At 63.3% G+C, this 16081-nt stretch overlaps 2 protein-coding genes across 6 annotated transcripts in view; one reads left to right on the forward strand and one right to left on the reverse strand.

Annotated features, from left to right (window-relative positions):
- SAMD11 (sterile alpha motif domain containing 11) overlaps window positions 1-2470 on the forward strand; it is a 19716-nt gene extending 17246 nt beyond the window's left edge. For all 3 annotated transcript variants that reach the window (XM_036871472.1, XM_036871451.1, XM_036871461.1), the window contains 6 exons: window positions 248-363; window positions 583-661; window positions 750-1264; window positions 1470-1594; window positions 1908-2018; window positions 2134-2470. In XM_036871472.1, coding sequence (XP_036727367.1) covers window positions 248-363; window positions 583-661; window positions 750-1264; window positions 1470-1594; window positions 1908-2018; window positions 2134-2379 — 1192 coding nt within the window. In that variant the 3' untranslated portion in view covers window positions 2380-2470. The remainder of the gene's footprint in view (window positions 1-247; window positions 364-582; window positions 662-749; window positions 1265-1469; window positions 1595-1907; window positions 2019-2133) is intronic.
- NOC2L (NOC2 like nucleolar associated transcriptional repressor) lies at window positions 2471-14969 on the reverse strand. 3 transcript variants are annotated; one of them, XM_036871533.1, is made up of 19 exons: window positions 14888-14969; window positions 14592-14744; window positions 13241-13415; window positions 13034-13153; window positions 12302-12422; window positions 12125-12215; window positions 10380-10458; window positions 10159-10269; window positions 9713-9826; window positions 8850-9038; window positions 8526-8665; window positions 7542-7653; window positions 6632-6745; window positions 6278-6379; window positions 4946-5089; window positions 4727-4840; window positions 3771-3918; window positions 3386-3451; window positions 2471-3094 (listed from the first exon to the last, which is right to left on the reverse strand). In XM_036871533.1, exons 1-19 carry the CDS (start codon window positions 14911-14913, stop codon window positions 2988-2990), a joined length of 2226 nt encoding a protein of 741 aa, XP_036727428.1. In that variant the 5' UTR covers window positions 14914-14969; the 3' UTR covers window positions 2471-2987. The 3 variants fall into 3 exon arrangements, with proteins under 3 accessions (XP_036727428.1, XP_036727436.1, XP_036727447.1); XM_036871541.1 differs by having other exon boundaries at window positions 2503-3094; window positions 12302-12419; XM_036871552.1 differs by lacking the exon at window positions 10159-10269 and having other exon boundaries at window positions 2505-3094.
- Between the last annotated feature and the right edge of the window lie 1112 nt (window positions 14970-16081).

Here is a 16081-nt window from a genome sequence, read left to right on the forward strand (position 1 = left end):
CCGGGCCAGCGCCTCCGCGCCGCCGCCGAGATTAATTGGCGCCGCCAGCGGGGGCGGAGGCGACCTGAGCCACGGCGGGCGCACATCGACCGCCCGCAGGGCCGGCAATTAGCAGAGGCGGCCGGAGCGGGGGGCCGCGGGGGCGGGGGGCGGGGGGCGGGGGCGGCAGTTCCGGGAAGAAGGGGGCGCGCGGGGAGGGGGCCCCCGAGCCTGCGGCGCGCGCGGCTCACCACCCTGCCGTCCACAGGGAGTTGTCGCAGCCGCCCCCCTTGCTGTCGCCGCAGAATGCCCCCCACATCGCCCTGGGCCCCCACCTCAGGCCCCCCTTCTTGGGGGTGCCCTCGGCCCTGTGCCAGACCCCAGGTGAGGAGTAGGCTGGTGAGCGATTCTGTCCCCCGGAGGTGGTGGGGGGGGCTGTTGGTGCGGGGCCATCCGGGTTCATCTGTCACAGACCGCGTGTCCATCAGTGCTCTCGGCGAACCCGCCCCTTCCCCTATTGAAGCCAAGGACAGACCAGGGCGGGCTTGGGTGGCCCTGGACCACTCGGCCACCTGGCCTCGTGGTCTGTCCCCTTCCCACCAGGCTATGGCTTCCTGCCCCCTGCCCAGGCGGAGATGCTCGCCCGGCAGCAGGAGCTCCTGCGGAAGCAGAACCTGGCCCGGTAGGTGCCTCAGCTGGGGGTGGGGCGGCGGGGCGGGAAGTGTCACTGCCGAGCTGGCTGATACCCTGCGGTCTGTCTCCACGGCCAGGCTGGAGATGTCAGCAGAGCTGCTGCGCCAGAAGGAGCTGGAGAGCGCCCACCGGCCGCAGCTGCTGGCACCCGAGGCCGCCCTGCGCCCACCCGACGGTGCCGAGGAGCTGCAGCGGCGCGGGGCCATGCTGGTGCTGAGACACAGCTCCGCGCCGCTGCTGGCCCTGCCTCCCCAGGGACCCCCGGGCCCCAGCCCTCCCACCCCGCCCCGGGAGCCTGCCCACCGAGCTCCTCGGAAGGGGGGCCCCAGCCCTGCCTCAGCCCGGCCCAGTGAGCCCAAGGAGATCACAGGGGTTGGGCTCTGGGCACAAGACAGCTCTGAAGACGAGCCCCCCAAGGACTCAGACGGAGAGGACCCCGAGATGGTGGCTGCTGGGGGCCAGGGCCCCATCCCAGGCCAAGCCCCAACTGGAGGAGCCAGCTCTGAGGGGAAGGGGCTTGCCTCAGGGTCCATGCTGCCCCCTCCACTGCCCCTGGGCCTGCCCTACACAGTCAGCCCCTACTTCCACACAGGTGGGCACCCCCGCCATGCTTCTAGCGTCCTCCAGTCCCCCATCCCCCACCCAGGGTCTCAGGGAGAGCGTCCACGGGGACAAAAAACCCCTTCAGTCATCAGTCCAACATTTCTGAACAATTAGGGCGAGCAAAGGTCAGCAGACAGGGGTGGGAGCGTAGGAAAGAGCTGGCCAGAGTCCTAATAACACTACCCCCAACCCAGGCGCCACGGGGGGCCTCTTCATGGATGGCGAGGAGGCCACAGCGCCCGAGGATGTCAGCAAGTGGACAGTGGACGATGTCTGCAGCTTTGTGGGCAGCCTGTCCGGCTGTGGAGAATATGCACCGGTGAGGGGCCCCACCCAGGATGGTTCTGAGCACCCCCCACTACCCAGCGCTGCTTCCCACCCCAGATTTCCCCTTCTCAAAGACTGCGGGGGTGGGGGCACTGGTGCACCCCACCCCCCCCCCGCATTGTCAGTGTTTCCGCCTCCAAGGTGGGACATGCGCCCAGCACAGAGGAGACCTTCCATTTGACGCTTTTTCCTGCAAGCTGCACCAGCAGCTCCTCTGGGCTCTGCTTTCTCTGGAAAGCTCTGAGGCCACCCCAGGACGCACAGCCCCGGCACTCACGCCCTGACACTGTGCCCCCCACCTCCAGGTCTTCAGAGAACAGGGGATTGACGGGGAGACCCTGCCCCTGCTGACAGAGGAACATCTCCTGACCACCATGGGGCTGAAGCTGGGGCCTGCTCTCAAGATCCGGGCCCAGGTGAGCGCCTACTGGGGGCAGCGGTCTCCAGACAGCAGGGGGGCAGCACTGAGGCTCTGCGTGGGGCTGCAGGGTAGCAGGCCAGCAGGCCCCATCCAGGCCCGTCTCTCCACAGGTGGCCAAGCGCCTGGGCCGAGTCTTCTACATGGCCAGCTTCCCCGTGGCTCTGCCGCTGCAGCCACCGACACTGCGGGCTCCCGAGAGGGAGCTCAACTCAGGGGAGCAGCCCCTGTCCCCAGCACCGGCCCCCTCCCCGTACGGGGGTGCGCAACCCCCTGCCGGCCGAGCCTCACCCAAGCAGGAGAACGGAACCATGGCTCTGCTCCCAGGGCCCGCGGACCCCTCACAGCCTCTGTGCTAAGCTGGTGTCAGACACCCCCATCCTTCACTGCCGGCTGCTCCCCGGCAAAGGCCCCCGACCCCACAGCTTATCCTCCTTTCGGTTTTGGATGCAAAAACACAATTTTTAAAAGGAAAACACATGATTTAAGAGGAAAAGAATGAGTTTCCAAAGACTCTCTGGGGGTGCCTGCAGAGCCCGGTGCAGACAGCGCGGGGACCGAACCCAGGCCCAGGGTGGGGGTGCTGCACCCTGGGCGGCTGCAGACAAACCAGAGACGGAGGAGGCGCAGGCGCACCCCAGGCCCTGCAGCGTCGGCCATGCCCACAGCAGAGCCCTGCTCGAGGTCAGCCTCCTTCGTGGGGTAGGTGCGTTTCACCCGCCACCATAAGCTGCGGCAGGAGGCCAGCCTCACGGTGGTTTACGTCCCCACGGCCGCCGCTCCAAGACTTGGAACAGCACTTGATCTCTTATGTTGTAAAAATAAAGCCCTATCCACCATCTACGCCCCGCGTGGGCACGGACCCCAGGGCCTCGGCTCAGCCGCAGCCGGGAAGCAGCACACCTGACTGCCTGGTGAGGTGGGAACACCACACAGCAGCCCCCACGAGGCTCCAGGCAGGCAGCCCTCAGTCGTCCTCGGAGAGCTCTAGATCCTGCAGCTCGTCCTCCGGCCCCTGGGCCAGCCGCCACGGCTCCTGGGGGTCCGGCCCCGCCTCTGTGTCTGGGCTTCCATCTGCAGGGAGAGCGCACAGAACATAAATTCTGCTTTATCAGGAAAAAGCCAGCCTGGAAGGTTACTCATCACTAATTAATCACAGCACTAATTAATTTATCGCTGCTGCTGTTGCTTGAGGCCAGAGCCAGCGGGGATGGCGCAGCTGGCCCAGCATCCCCGGGGGCGGGGGCGGGGGCCCAGTTTAGAGCCGATGGCCCTGCCCACCCACAGGATCCCCCATGACAGTCTTAGGCTCCAGACAGATGGGCTCAAAAACCACGGCACCCTGCATTCCCAGGAACCACTTACCCTCTGAGTCGCTGACTTCCTCCTCCTCCTCCCGCCTCTGCCAAGCTCTTGGGGACCCAGGCGTCCCTGGGGACCAAGCACAAGAGCCCATGGGGGTGGACCCACCAGCAAATGCACAGAGGGGCAGCTAAGGCAGGACGGGGGCTGGGGCACAGCCCTGGACCCCACTTTCCCTTAGGTCTTCTCTGTTCAAGTGGGAGAGGACCCAGAACTGCCCTGAAAGCTGGTGGTGGTGGGAGGGGGTGACACAAGGCCTGGGGGCCCCCACCTCAAAGCCAGCCCCATGGCAGGAGGGGCAGAGGAGTGATAACAAGTGCCCTTCCTCTGGTTCCATGAGGTGGGAGGCCTGCCAGGCCCACCTGCTCCCTCCTCCCCCAGGCCCCACCTCTCTCTGGGGAGTCCGGGGCGTCCTCGTCCTCGTCCTCGTCCTCAGTGCTGTCCAGATCAAAGAGGTCCTTGAATTCTGCCCTGTCCTCATCCTTCCCGTCCGCCACCTTGCGGCGCTTCACCTCTGGGAAGTTCAAATCTTCCAGCTGGAAGGACAGGGACCCCGAGCTGCAGGTGAGGGTGGGCGCTCAGGGCTGCCCACCCACCAGCCACAGCCCAAAGCACGGCCCAAGCCCAAGCCAGACTCACATTCCCAGTGACGGCTTTACCCAGACCCAGTCCTGCTCCCTCCTGCCCCGCGAGCCCCTCCTCTAGCCTCCAGCCCACCCCCTCACGCCAGGACCCTGCTTGGCCACTTTCGGGACACTTGGCATACTGGGTAGGGTTCCTGGACAGCCGCCCTACCAGGTCAGTGCGGAGGCTGCTAAGGGACATCACAGCTGCAGGCTCCAACCGTCCTACTTCCCTAATTTTCAGCCGTCACTCCCAGAACAGATGGCCTGCCCATACTGACACCAGGACAGGGATGCAGACAGTCATGCCACTTGGCACAAAGCTGTCCCCTCAGGTCACAACGTCACGCACACACGGATCGGGCCCAGACCCAAAGACAGAGCTAGAGGTCTTCCTGTTCCTCCCTGCTGGCCCTCCTGGTGTCCACAGGCCGGCCTAGGTGACGAGGTCAGCCCAGCACTCGCTCCCCCAAAAGCCCCAGCCCGTCAGGCCTGAGGGGCAGCAGCCTCTCTGCCCCAGCACAGCCCTGGGGCCTCTCCACCTGCGGGTCGTGGGAGAAGCCCCCAGACTCTACCCAGTTCTGCCCACCATCCGCCCCATCAGAGCAGCACCAGCACACGCTGCAGCTAGGGTGGCCAGGGACAGCACCCACCACCCCCTGCTGACGTCCTCCCAGCTGTGCCCACATCCCCGACGCCCCCCACCCACCCACCACCATACCCGCTCTTTGCCACTGATCTCCAGCTGGATCTCACGGTCCCTCAGCTTCCGCCACTGGCTGTAGTACTTCGTGAGCGGGGTCCCCTCCTCCCGGGTCCGCTTCTCCCAGGCATCCTGTGCAGGGAGATCCAGGGTCATGTCCCACCCCGGGCAAACCCCCAAACCTCAGCCGCACACTGACCAGTGGCCCCCGGGCCCGGGCCCCGGCCCCCAGCTGACCACCGCGCGCTGGTCGGACACGCCGAAGGAGACCCTCTGGCGGAGGCTACGGACGTGCTCTGCGTTCTCCTGCACCTTCTCCAGCAGCTGGCGCACCTGACGGCAGTAGTTGGCCACCTTGCACTCCCGGAGGAAGGATTTCAGCTGCAGAGGAAGCAGGGCTCAGCCTAGCCCCAGGGACAAGGCTGCTCTGCACCCCGCGAGCGGTGACCGCAGGCAGGCAGGGGTGGGGGGGGGTCATGGGTTCCTGTGTCTCAGAGCCCCGGGGGACGCACCTGAGTGGGGGGAGAGCCCCAGTGCAAGTGTGTGGGTGGGGTGGGGTGGGGTGGGGGGACTGCGTGACTCTATGGCCCAGCCCTTAGGGACCTGTGGGGGTCGAAGGGCTGATGGGAGGATGCCCACCAACCCCGTGGGCCAGGCAGAGGGGTGGGCAGTGGCAGGGGCAGGATGGAGCCACCCTCCAGGCCACGTCCCGCCTGCTGCCTGTCTGTAAATAAAGTCGTGCTGGCACACGGCACACTCATTCGTTCCTGCGTTTCTGTGAATTTTTTTGCACTTCTGTGGGAAAGTTGAGCGGATTGAGAAACCCCGTGATTGCAAAGCCTAAAATATCTACCATCTGACTTTTTACCAAAAACATTTGTTGACCCTCTTCTAGACCCTGATCCCCAGGACTCAGAGAGAGGACAACGTACACACACCTGTCTGAGCAGCCCCGCCCCACTCACCACCAGGCCAGATGGGCACGGGCCTCCCTGAACTGAGAAACGCCTAGGCTGAAAGTAAACGCATCTCCAAGGGGCTTCTGAGAGGGAAGACCGCCCCATCCCACCCCAAATATCGCCTGAAGAAAAGCTGAGGTGGGCGGCCAGGGCTTCCTGTGACCCCCTCACGTCTCCTACCTCCTCACCCGGCCCAGGAGCACCTGGGAAAGCATGCACTGAGACCAGCCCGACCCAGAGCCGGGGCCAGTCCAGCCTGCTGAGCCCCAACACCCCCAGGAGCCCTCACGGCTGGTCCGGTCCCTGGGCTGTAGCAGGCTAGAGGGGGACTGACAGGTCCCGGGGTCCTCCTGACGCACCCGGGCCAGCGCCCTCCTCAGGCTCCACACCCAGGCAGGTACCCCAACACCACGGCCCCGGGGACCCAGCTGCCAGGTGGCGCCAGCAGAGACCCCAAGCTGACCAGACTCTGCCACTGGCCCTGTGCGGCTGTGACAGGGCTGCCTTGCTCTGGCCCCACGCGAGGGGCGCCAGCCCGTCAGGAGGCGGTCTGGTCTGCTGAGGGGTTGGGCCCACGGAGGGACTCGGGCGGGGGGCAGCAGGCACACACCTGCAAGACAGCGGGCAGCGCCAGCTCGGGGAACGCAATGCTGTGGGCCTGACTGTGCAGGTACTCCAGGCTGAGGTCGTACAGCTGCTCCACCAGGCCGTCCTGAGGCAGCGAGGGAGGGGACAGCGTCAGGGCAGAGGGGAGCTCAGACCTCGGAGCCACGCTCGGGCTCGGGCTCACTGGGCTCCCCCAGCCCCGGGAGGCCCACAAGGTTCAAGCCTGGAGGGCAGCGGGTCTTCCCCCATCCACACTCGTCTACCTCCAGTCACCCCGCAGGCTGACCTCGGTGTCCTGCGACATCCTGCCGTGACCCCCCACAGGGCGTTCCCGGACCCCTTTGGAGGCTGGGCTCACCCGGTACGCCTTCTCCTGCAGGTTGACCTTGGACAGCTTCAGGATCACAGCAAAGTTGATGGGCCTGGAGCTCATGCGCCCCGGCCTCCTGTTGAAGTCGACCTGCTGGAAAATCTGCCCCAAGGACCCGTCAGCCCAGCCTGCCCACCCCAGTACCCTGGGTCTCTGGAGACCCATCTTGAGACCAAGGGCAAGTGGCCAGACACAGTGCCAGCCCCGCGGCCTCACAGACACCACCCCTCCCCCCACAGTCTGCTCACCTTCCAGATCTCTGGTCCCCAAGGGAGTCCCTCTGCCCTAGAGCAGGGCCCTGGCCAATGGGGCGGGACCAGGCCACACCCTTACACACTGCTGCTGTCCCCCTCCTGAAACTGGGCCAGGAAGCCATGAGAACCAGTGTCTGGAGACAAAGAAGGGTCCCTCCTGCACAGGGTCACCATCACTGCAATTTCCTCACCCACGATCGCATCCCCACAGCCTGGTCCCGGCCCTAGTGGATCTCTAGCCTTTGGACTGAAGCCTCTCCCTACCTAAGCTACGTGCACACGTATACACACAGGTATACATGCACAGAGGCAACAAAGGGAACACGGCTTTGGAATCAGACGGGGCTTCCAGCCCAGCTCCGCCACTCACTCTAATCTTGGGCAAACACCCAGATCAACCCAAGTCTGTGCCCTAAAACCAGTACCCTCGGGCCAGCCCAGCAGAGCAGCTGTACTCACCTGCGGTGCCACTCTTGCCTATCGGGCAGGCACCGTGCAGAGTAACGCCCTCACAACACCTGTGTGCTATGGGCGAAGAGCCAGCACTCAGGAGAGCTGCACCGAGTTGAGGAGTGGTCGGGCCACACGCGGCAGGAGGCGTCTTCCCTCCCGCACCCTCCGCCCCACCTCGAGCACCTGCTCACCTCAAGGATGAAGGGCAGCACGGGGATGAAGGTGCCCGTGCTCTCCGAGAGCAGCGTCAGGGCGCGCACGCAGTGCATGCGCAGCGGGTAGAAGCGGGCAGTGGGGACCAGCCTGGGGATGTGGGAAGGCGGGAGTGAGCAGAGCCCCCAGACTCAGAGACCCCCAAACCAGCCTCACCCGCCTGGCCCAGCTGCCTCTGAACTCTCCCCACCCACTGGGCTCCAACCTCAGGAGGGGCTCCTCCCCGGCAGGGTCAGGGGCCACAACAGCCTCAGACAGATAAAAGCAGGACCAAAGGCCCCAACCGAAGTCGCAGTTCTAAGGACCTGCCTCCTTGCTCAGTTACGGGGTGGGGGTGGGGGGACCACACCCCACCCGGCTAACGACTCAATTTCATTTTAACACGTGAGACAGCAAAGCGGTGAGAGTTACTCGTTAAAACTTTTCTTTCTTCTCCCTTCAGGAGGACAAGGATGCCCTCTGCTGGCCACGTGTGGCTCCGCCAGTCTCCACCCCCAGAGACCAACACGATATTCACAGGCAAACCACAGCATGTCACTCCAAGCCTGCTCTGTCCCAGACGTCCAGGCAGGTAACCCCAAATCCCTTCAAACCGCACAGTCCCCTCTACCCCGCGTCCCCAGAATGCACGTGTGTGTGGCATCCTGGACTAAGGTACCAGGTCACAGGCAACCGAGAGGCCCAGCTGACAATGATTCTGGGATGCCGGGGACAAGGCCACGGACAGCCTCAGCCCAGACCTTCCTCAGGTGCTGCCAAGTCACAGACACCACACCTGGAGGCCCCAGCTGCCAGGGGCACTGGCCAGACCCTCTGTGAACAACCCTGACCCTACCCTGACCTCCAGGACAGCCTCCTGTAACCTTCTCCCTGTGTGACCCTGGCCCTGACCCCCAGGACACCTATGTAACGCTGGCCCCACCTCCTTCGGCCCTCGGGGCAAACCCCCGGCCCCGACTCACTTGATGCAACCGATGACAACCTGGGACAGGGGGTAGATCAAGGGCTGCAGAGCTTCGCTGGGGCAGATGGTGCTGAGGGCGCGGCACCACAGGTAGAGGCAGTGCACGAACTGCCAGTTGTACACTGACTGGTACGTCTCCTGGGCAGAGTGAAGTCCACCCGGGTCAGCCCTGGGGTCCCCTTCACCTACTCCACAGCCCCTACCAGCAAGGACCCTGGCGCCACCAAGGGGCTGAGCTCTCTCTCGCAGGAGGCCCGGCCCCCCCCACCCCCCACCCCCGCAGTGGGTCAGGCTCCGCCCCCCCTGCCCCGCCCCCGCCCACCTTCTTGCGCGTGGTCATGGCATTGCGCAGGTGGATGGCGAGCTGGCGGATGTAGAGGAACGCGTGCTGGTAGGCAACACCAGCGTCCAGGGCCAGCAGCTCTGTCAGAGTCCGCTGCATGAAGCTGACGAGGGGCAGGGTGCTGGGGGAGGTGAACCTGCAGTTCCTCACGTACGTGATGTACATTTGCTGCCGAAAACACCTTAGTCAGAGCCGCCTCTGAGCTCCCAGGGCCCCATGCCCCCACCACCCAGCACCAAGCCCCCTCCAGACACCCAGGCCTTTCCCTCAGAGCTGGCCTCAGCAGGAAGCACAGCCCAGCCACGTCTGCCGCAGACCCCCCTCCGCTGCACGGCCCTGCATCTCGAGGCCCCACTGCTGCTCAGCCCACCAGCCCCGGGCAAAGTCTGCAGTGCCGAGGGGAAGGGTCTTACGGGGAGGCCTAGACACCCAGGAAGGAGGGAGCTGCAGCATGAATAACCGTGGGAACGGGCAAGTGACGTGGATGGACCAGAAGGGAAGGAGGCAGAGAAGCCCCTGCTGCCCGCCAGGCTGATGCAGGGGGCTTCCAGAGGGTCCTGTGCAGGGCAGGCCACCCCAGGCTTACAACCAGGAGGCAGGGTCCCCGCCCACTGAGAGGAGAGCTGTGCGGGCCAGTCCATGCGGAGCCCCAGGGGGACCAAGGGCTCCTGTCCCCGTGCTGTCCCATCCCCCACTTCTCTTGGAGGAAGCCATGACGAGGACCTGGGTCTGCCCAGGGTCACAGCGCCCGCAAGAAGCACCGACCACAAAGGCAGCCTGCCCAGCCCTCAGGTCGAGACTTTCAACCCAGACCCTGACGGAAGAGCCGGGGGCACCGCTACCTTGAGGACGGGGCCCAGGAAGACGTCCTTCTTGTGCCGGCAGACCTTGACAAGGACCAGGAAGGCCAGCACACGCAGCGTCTCCTCACCCGTGCCCCACAGGACCACCATCCTCTGTGGAGGCGAGCTGTCACCGCCTGCCCTGGCCAGAGACAGCCCTTCCCACAGCGCCCCGGGGAACTCCCCGAGTTAGAGCTCGGTCGGGGAGGAGGAAAACCAGAGCACTTCGCCCCTCCTGAAGGCCGTACGGTGAACGCTGACCTCTGTTGTCCAGCGCGCGTATGCACGCGGGTGCCAGAAGGCCGCCCCCCACCGCCCAGGGGAGCCCGTCCTCGCGCGACTGGGCTGTGCTGCCTCGAGTGTGCCCCCAAGACAGAACCCCACGCGCTGGCACAGATGCCCCCTGCACTCCAGCCGGCAGCAGGGCTGCCCCGAGGCCAGCGCACCTTGAGCAGCATGCGGCACTGCTTGGGGAAGGTCAGGAAGTAGGGCACGCAGCTGCTGACATGCTGGAGGACGGCCGCCACCACTGTCGCCTCTGCCACACAGGCCACCAGCTGGGGAAGCAGGAGAGGTCAGCGAGGCCCAGGATACGAGGAAGGACTGGACCGGTGGAGGCAACCAGGCCCCCATGTGACCCGGCAGGTCCCGCCCCCCAGAACCGCACCTGTATGACGGAGCTCAGGTAAGCCTTGATGTCCAGGCGGAGCTTTCCCCACAGCGGGCTGCTGGATGGCTGCAGCACCCTGCAGGGAGACCGCACCCTCCAGCTCAGACATGAGGCCACCAGGAGGCCACCAGGAGGCAGGGGTGTGCCCCAAGCCACGTCCCATCCAGGACACACAGTGTCCAGGACGCAAGGGCACATGGGCCCTGTGGTGAGACCCCCCCCCATCTTTCCCACGAGTTCAGGGACCTTTCCAGCTGGACGGACACAAGAGACACACCAGGACTCTCTCAAGGGTGGCCCATAGCTACGCCTAAGGAGGGGTACCACCAAGCCCCAAGCCCCCCCACAGGCCACCCCACCCGGCCAGAGGGCTGACCATCCTTCCTGTCTGAGCCCCGAGACAGACCCCTGGCCTCCAGCTCCCCACACCTCTCAGGCACCCACACCGTGCAGTCCCAGGTCTGACCCAGGCATCGCCAACCAGCATCACAAGCTGTCTTCCTTTGGGCCACATACAGTTTTTGTCGTTGTTGTTACCCTTGCGGCTTACGGGATCTCAGTTCCCCGACCAGGGATTGAACCCGCACCACGGCAGTGAAAGCACCGAATCCTAACCACTGGACCACCAGGGAACTCCCTGGGCCACATACGCTTTACAGAGACCAAGTCATTTACACCTTAATCTCAGCAGCAGTGGCTGATGCTTCGGAAGTTTCTCAGAGACATCACCTCTCGACGCTTGCGGAACTCAGCACGTTAAGTGTCTGTTAACTCCACTAACGTGTGCAAAAGAACCAAGGACGGGGCCCCTGGTAACCTCCCCATCGGCAGAGGCCGGCTGCTGGGCACCTGGAGCCACGACCCAGGCGGCGCTGCCGCTTCCTCCCGAGCCCACTGTCCTCCTCGGTGACCGCTCTCCCCACTGCAGCAGCCTCACGGGAGCCCGCACCCAGCCAACGCCAGCACCACTTGCACTGCCTCTTTGCTGCCCACTCACTCACTGCCTGTGGCCCTCCGCTCTCGCCGGCCAGCCAGCTGCCCTGTCCCCACCTCCACATGGCCGCACCAGTCCAGCCCCGACCACCACCACCAGGCCCAGGTGCTCCCATCCCCGAGTCCCGGCCGCCTCCACCTCCCCTCCAGGTGGTCCCGGCGAAACCTCTCCCTGGAGCTTCTCCCTCCCTCTGAGCAGCGTCAGGGCGAGTGTGACCCTCCAAGCCTTTCCTGCCTCCAGGGCACGTGGCTGCAGGCTCCCGGGAGCCCCAGTGGAACCCACAAGCTGCCAAATGTCGGCTGCTCCTCTCTCCCCTCTGAAAACCTTCCACGGCCTTCTCTGCTCAACTGACCTCTAACACGGAAGTCAAGGTCCTCAAACCAGCATGGATGGGGCCCCAGCCTAGACACACACACTCGCACCAGCCAAAGAGCAAGGAGAGCAGACGAGACTTGACTGGTCCAAAGAGAAAAGAGAGAATCCTGACCAGGGAAGACGGGGAAGCAAAGCCAAGCACACACTCTGTGGCCCTTGAGGAATTCTGGGCGGGAAGGAGGAAGGACAGGGCTACGCCCACAGGGCCCTGAGTGTCCAGCCTCTCCCAAGAGCCCTACAAAGAGCCTGGCTCTGTCCTCCACATCCCTCTGTGCCAGCTGGCTCTAGAGGGAGCCCCTAGGACGCAGAGCCCCTGCCTTCCCCAGTGCAGAGCCCTGACCACGCCTCCCCATACCATTCTCTTCTCTCTTACCTGCTACTGTCCTTTGGGGCCTTTCTAAACAGCAGCTCCTGGAGACAGCCAAAGAGATCTCTGATGCAGAAAGTGACCAGAGCGTTGAACACTGCAATGAGGGGACCAGAGATGCCACTCTCAGGACAGAAAATGGAACATAGAGACTGTATCCCTGGTCCCCTCACCCCAGCTCACCAGCACTGTCCGTGACCTGGAATTTGCTGGTCTCAGTGCCTTCCTGTTCTCCTTGGGTGGTGGCCACGGCTGCTCGAAACGCCTGCACAACTTCGTGGAACAGCTTTGGAGTAAGGTGCTGCTAAAAGGGCAGAAGGACCCAGAATGTTGGAGGAGCAGTCAGCTGTGCTCGGCAAAGCGAGAGGCAGCCAGCTGGGGCTCCAGGAACCTGCTCTGTGAGAGAAAGGCATGCTCGGCCACATCCTCAGACCAAGAGCAGAGGTGGGAGCAGTGTTACTGAGCCAGTGCAGGGAACAAAAAGAGTCCAGAATCCTCCTGGAAGGGCCATGGGGAGCCTGGATCTAAACGATGGCCAGCTCCAAGTGGTATCTGGAGTTCTCCCTTTCCATCCCGTCCTTTCTTTTCCCTGCAGAAACCACTGCAAGGCCCTCAGAAAGGCCCTGGCTCCACCAGCGAGCAAAGGCACAGAGACTATGTCCTGCCCACAGTGGACTTCAGAGAGCCCTGGAGAAAAACAGAGAGGAAAGGAGAAGGCAGAGGCCCTAGTCTCTGAATGAAGGTGAGAATGCAGTCCTGAGCCCTCCTAGCATGCAGGGAAAACTGTGAGATTCTCTCGTGCTGAACCGGCTCAGAGAAGGGCTCCTCCCACCTGCACTGCCCCAGATAAATGAAAGAAAGCACGGGGGCCGGAGCTGGGGCGGGGTCAGCGGCCCAGCCCACGCCACTTCTCACCTTTGCTGCCTGCTTCCATCTCTCAACCATGGCGAGGGTCACAGAGGCAGAATCCCTCCTCTTCCCCGCAGGTCCTCTGGGGGCCCTGTCCTCCTCATCTTCCTCCTCCTCACTTGCTTCCTGCACCAGACACAGAGGGCCCCACTGGACCAGATGCAGAGGCCACAAATATGCCCCTGCCCCCCCCCACTGTGCACAGGCTCTCACTTCCAGCACGTCCGGCAGGGGGTGGAGCCGATCCTCTTCGTCCTCAGAGCTGTCCGAATCACTGAAGTTCAGCAGGCTCTGGTCATTCTCCTGCAGGAACTTGTAGAACTCAGGGTCTTTGTCCTTCAGTCGAGAGAGCTGGTCCTTGTGCTCAGACGCACGGCCCTTACACCGGCTGAGAAGGTGGGGGTCAAGTCTGACCGGCAGGCACAGCCAAGGCCAAGGGGGGAGGGGGGATCAGGCTTCCTGTCCTCCTCAGAGAACCTATGAGGCTTAGTCTGCTCCCTCCACGGCAGCTGCCAACGACCAAGGCAGGGGGATTTCCAGAGAGTAAGTTTTCAGCAGATCTCTCTCCCCCCCAAAATCCAGACTCATACATCCAACAGCCTCTGCACACGTGTTTGAAACCCAACACATACAATGCTGAACTTGCAGCTTCCCCCGAACTTATTCTGCCCACACACTGCTCTACCTCAGCTGTCGCTAACTCCCCCTTTCCAGGTACTCACGTGAAAGGTAAACCCTCTCTGTCTCTCACACCCAGCATGCACTCTGTCACGAGATCTCATCATCAATACTTCCAAAAGTCTCATGACTCCTCTCAAACCAGCATCATCTCTCAATTCGCTTGTCCACTCCGGCCGCTTACAACCTGCTCTCAGCACAGCAACCGGAGGGACCCATCCTGTTACATGTCACACGACGTTACTTCACTACTCAAAACCCTAGGATAATTTCCAACTGTACTGAGACGCCATATAAACGGTCTACAAGATCCAGCCCCATCACCATCTCTCCAGCTTCACCTCCTACTATTCTCCTCGCATTCCTGCCACGGCCATGCTCAACTCTGCGTAAGGCTCACTCTCAACTCAGGACCTTTGCTGTTCCTGCTGCCTGAAACACCCAGACATTCTTTCCCTACTGCTGCAATTTACTCCCTCAGGTTTCCTAAAACGGCCTTATCCACTCCACCTAACGCTGCCGCAGATTCTCCCACCTCTGCTCCCGATTCCTCCAGCTCCTTCTGCTTTTCCTTCCTGTCTGCAGCACTTATTTCTTCCACCACCCTACACGCTGTGATTTATCCAAGGCCGAGTAAGCTCTCCTAGGCCAAAAATGAGTACTATTCTCCAGCGTTTCCCAACACCGGGATGACTTGGCACAGAGCAGTCATTCCGTAAATACCGGGTGGAAAAATAAACAAGCCGAAAGGTCTGGGGGAGAGGTTAGAGGTCTCTAGGCCTCAGTCCTGAGGCCCCAGGAGTGGTCAGCACCCTTCTGGTGGGGCGGGCCAGGACGGTTAAGTGGGTTCTGCTTACACACGGCCCGTAGAAGACGCTCCACTCACCTGGCCAAGGAACTCCCACCTGGCCCATCCGGGCTCCGGGCCGCTCCGCGCGCCGCCCGCGTCTCCGCCTCTGGGGCTCCTTCGGGCTCCGAGTCGGACTCGGAATCAAAGCCCGAGGCCAAGAACTCGTCCACCGTCAGCTCCGCCAGGCGCCTGCGGGCCATGCCGTTGGAGTCACGACTCCCCGCCAGCCCGCTGTGCCCCAGCCCGGCCGCCCCAGGAACACAGAGAGGCGCAAGGGGAGCCTCTCTGGATGCAAGCGCCCGCCGGGAGGCCTGATCGTAGCCTCAACTCACCGCTTGCCGGCCCACGCCGCCGCCATGACTGCAGGCCCGTAGCGTGCGCCCCACTTCCGGCCCCAGCAGGCCTTGCGCCAGGCGCACTTCCTTCAGGCAACCCCGCCCCTGGCCCCGCCCCGCCGCGCCCCGCCAGGTGGCTTTAAGGTTCTCCAACCTTGGCTGCGGCGGCATCCAGGCGGGAGGGCGCGTTCAGATCTCTTTTTGGGCGGGCGGCGCTCGGCTTCCCAGGGTGGCACGCGGGACGAAAGCACCTGGCGCAGGCCTGGTTCAGTCACGGCTCCCGCTGGCTTCCGCTGAGGGACAGACTGCGGAGCTCCAGCACCCGGCATAGGGCGGAATCCCACCATTCCGCTTACAAATCTGTGACGTTTACCAAAAAAGGCACTAATAACGACACCGACCTGGGGGAGGGCCGGGCCGGGTCACCCTCGCCCAGCCCAGCCCACAGCACCCCCCCCGCCCCCACCCCGGGTTCCGTGAACACGTGCCTGTGAGGATGTCAATGCATTGACCACGGAAAAAATGCATGGGGGGAAACATGAGTCAGAGAGGACTTCTATACAAAGAGCTATTAGAAATCAATAATAAAAAGCCAACAATCTTTAGTAGAAAAAACAAACGAAAATAGAAATGGTGATGCTATAGATGGGCTGTTTGCGAATTGATAAATGACACTCTGGTGAGGATCAGAACGATGAGAGCCGTTTCCACTTCACTGGACAGCCCCATAGCACCTGCGCTGGGGGAGCGGGAGGGGGCAGACAGCGGACAGATCCGAGCACTGTTACTGAAACCAGGTTGGCCAAATCTCCCTGAAAGAGGATGGCTGATATTTCAGTCCAGCGAGTCCTCTGCTGGGAATTCAGCTACGAACACATCTGCCTAAGTCCCCAGGCCGGCCCGGGCGGGGACAGCCACTTTTGCTCTGCCCTATCTGTGGAACAGCCTGCAGGTGCAAAGGCCCAGAGGCTGGAAGGTTGCCTTGGGGAAGGAAAGAGGTGGGGAAGCCAACCTTTGCCCTCCCCTCCCCCCCACTCGTCCTAGTGGCGGAGGTCCGCGGGCCTGGACAGCCAGATCCCAAGACAGGGGACCCCACAGCGCCCAGGGCGTGCATCTCACCCCCTCTCCCGCTCTGCAGCCAGCGTCCAGATCAAGGCCAGACGGCAAAGTGGCCTGCGTGGGGTTGGAGAG

The sequence above is a fragment of the Balaenoptera musculus genome, chromosome 1 (genome assembly GCF_009873245.2).
Source record: "Balaenoptera musculus isolate JJ_BM4_2016_0621 chromosome 1, mBalMus1.pri.v3, whole genome shotgun sequence".
Lineage (NCBI taxonomy): Eukaryota > Metazoa > Chordata > Mammalia > Artiodactyla > Balaenopteridae > Balaenoptera > Balaenoptera musculus.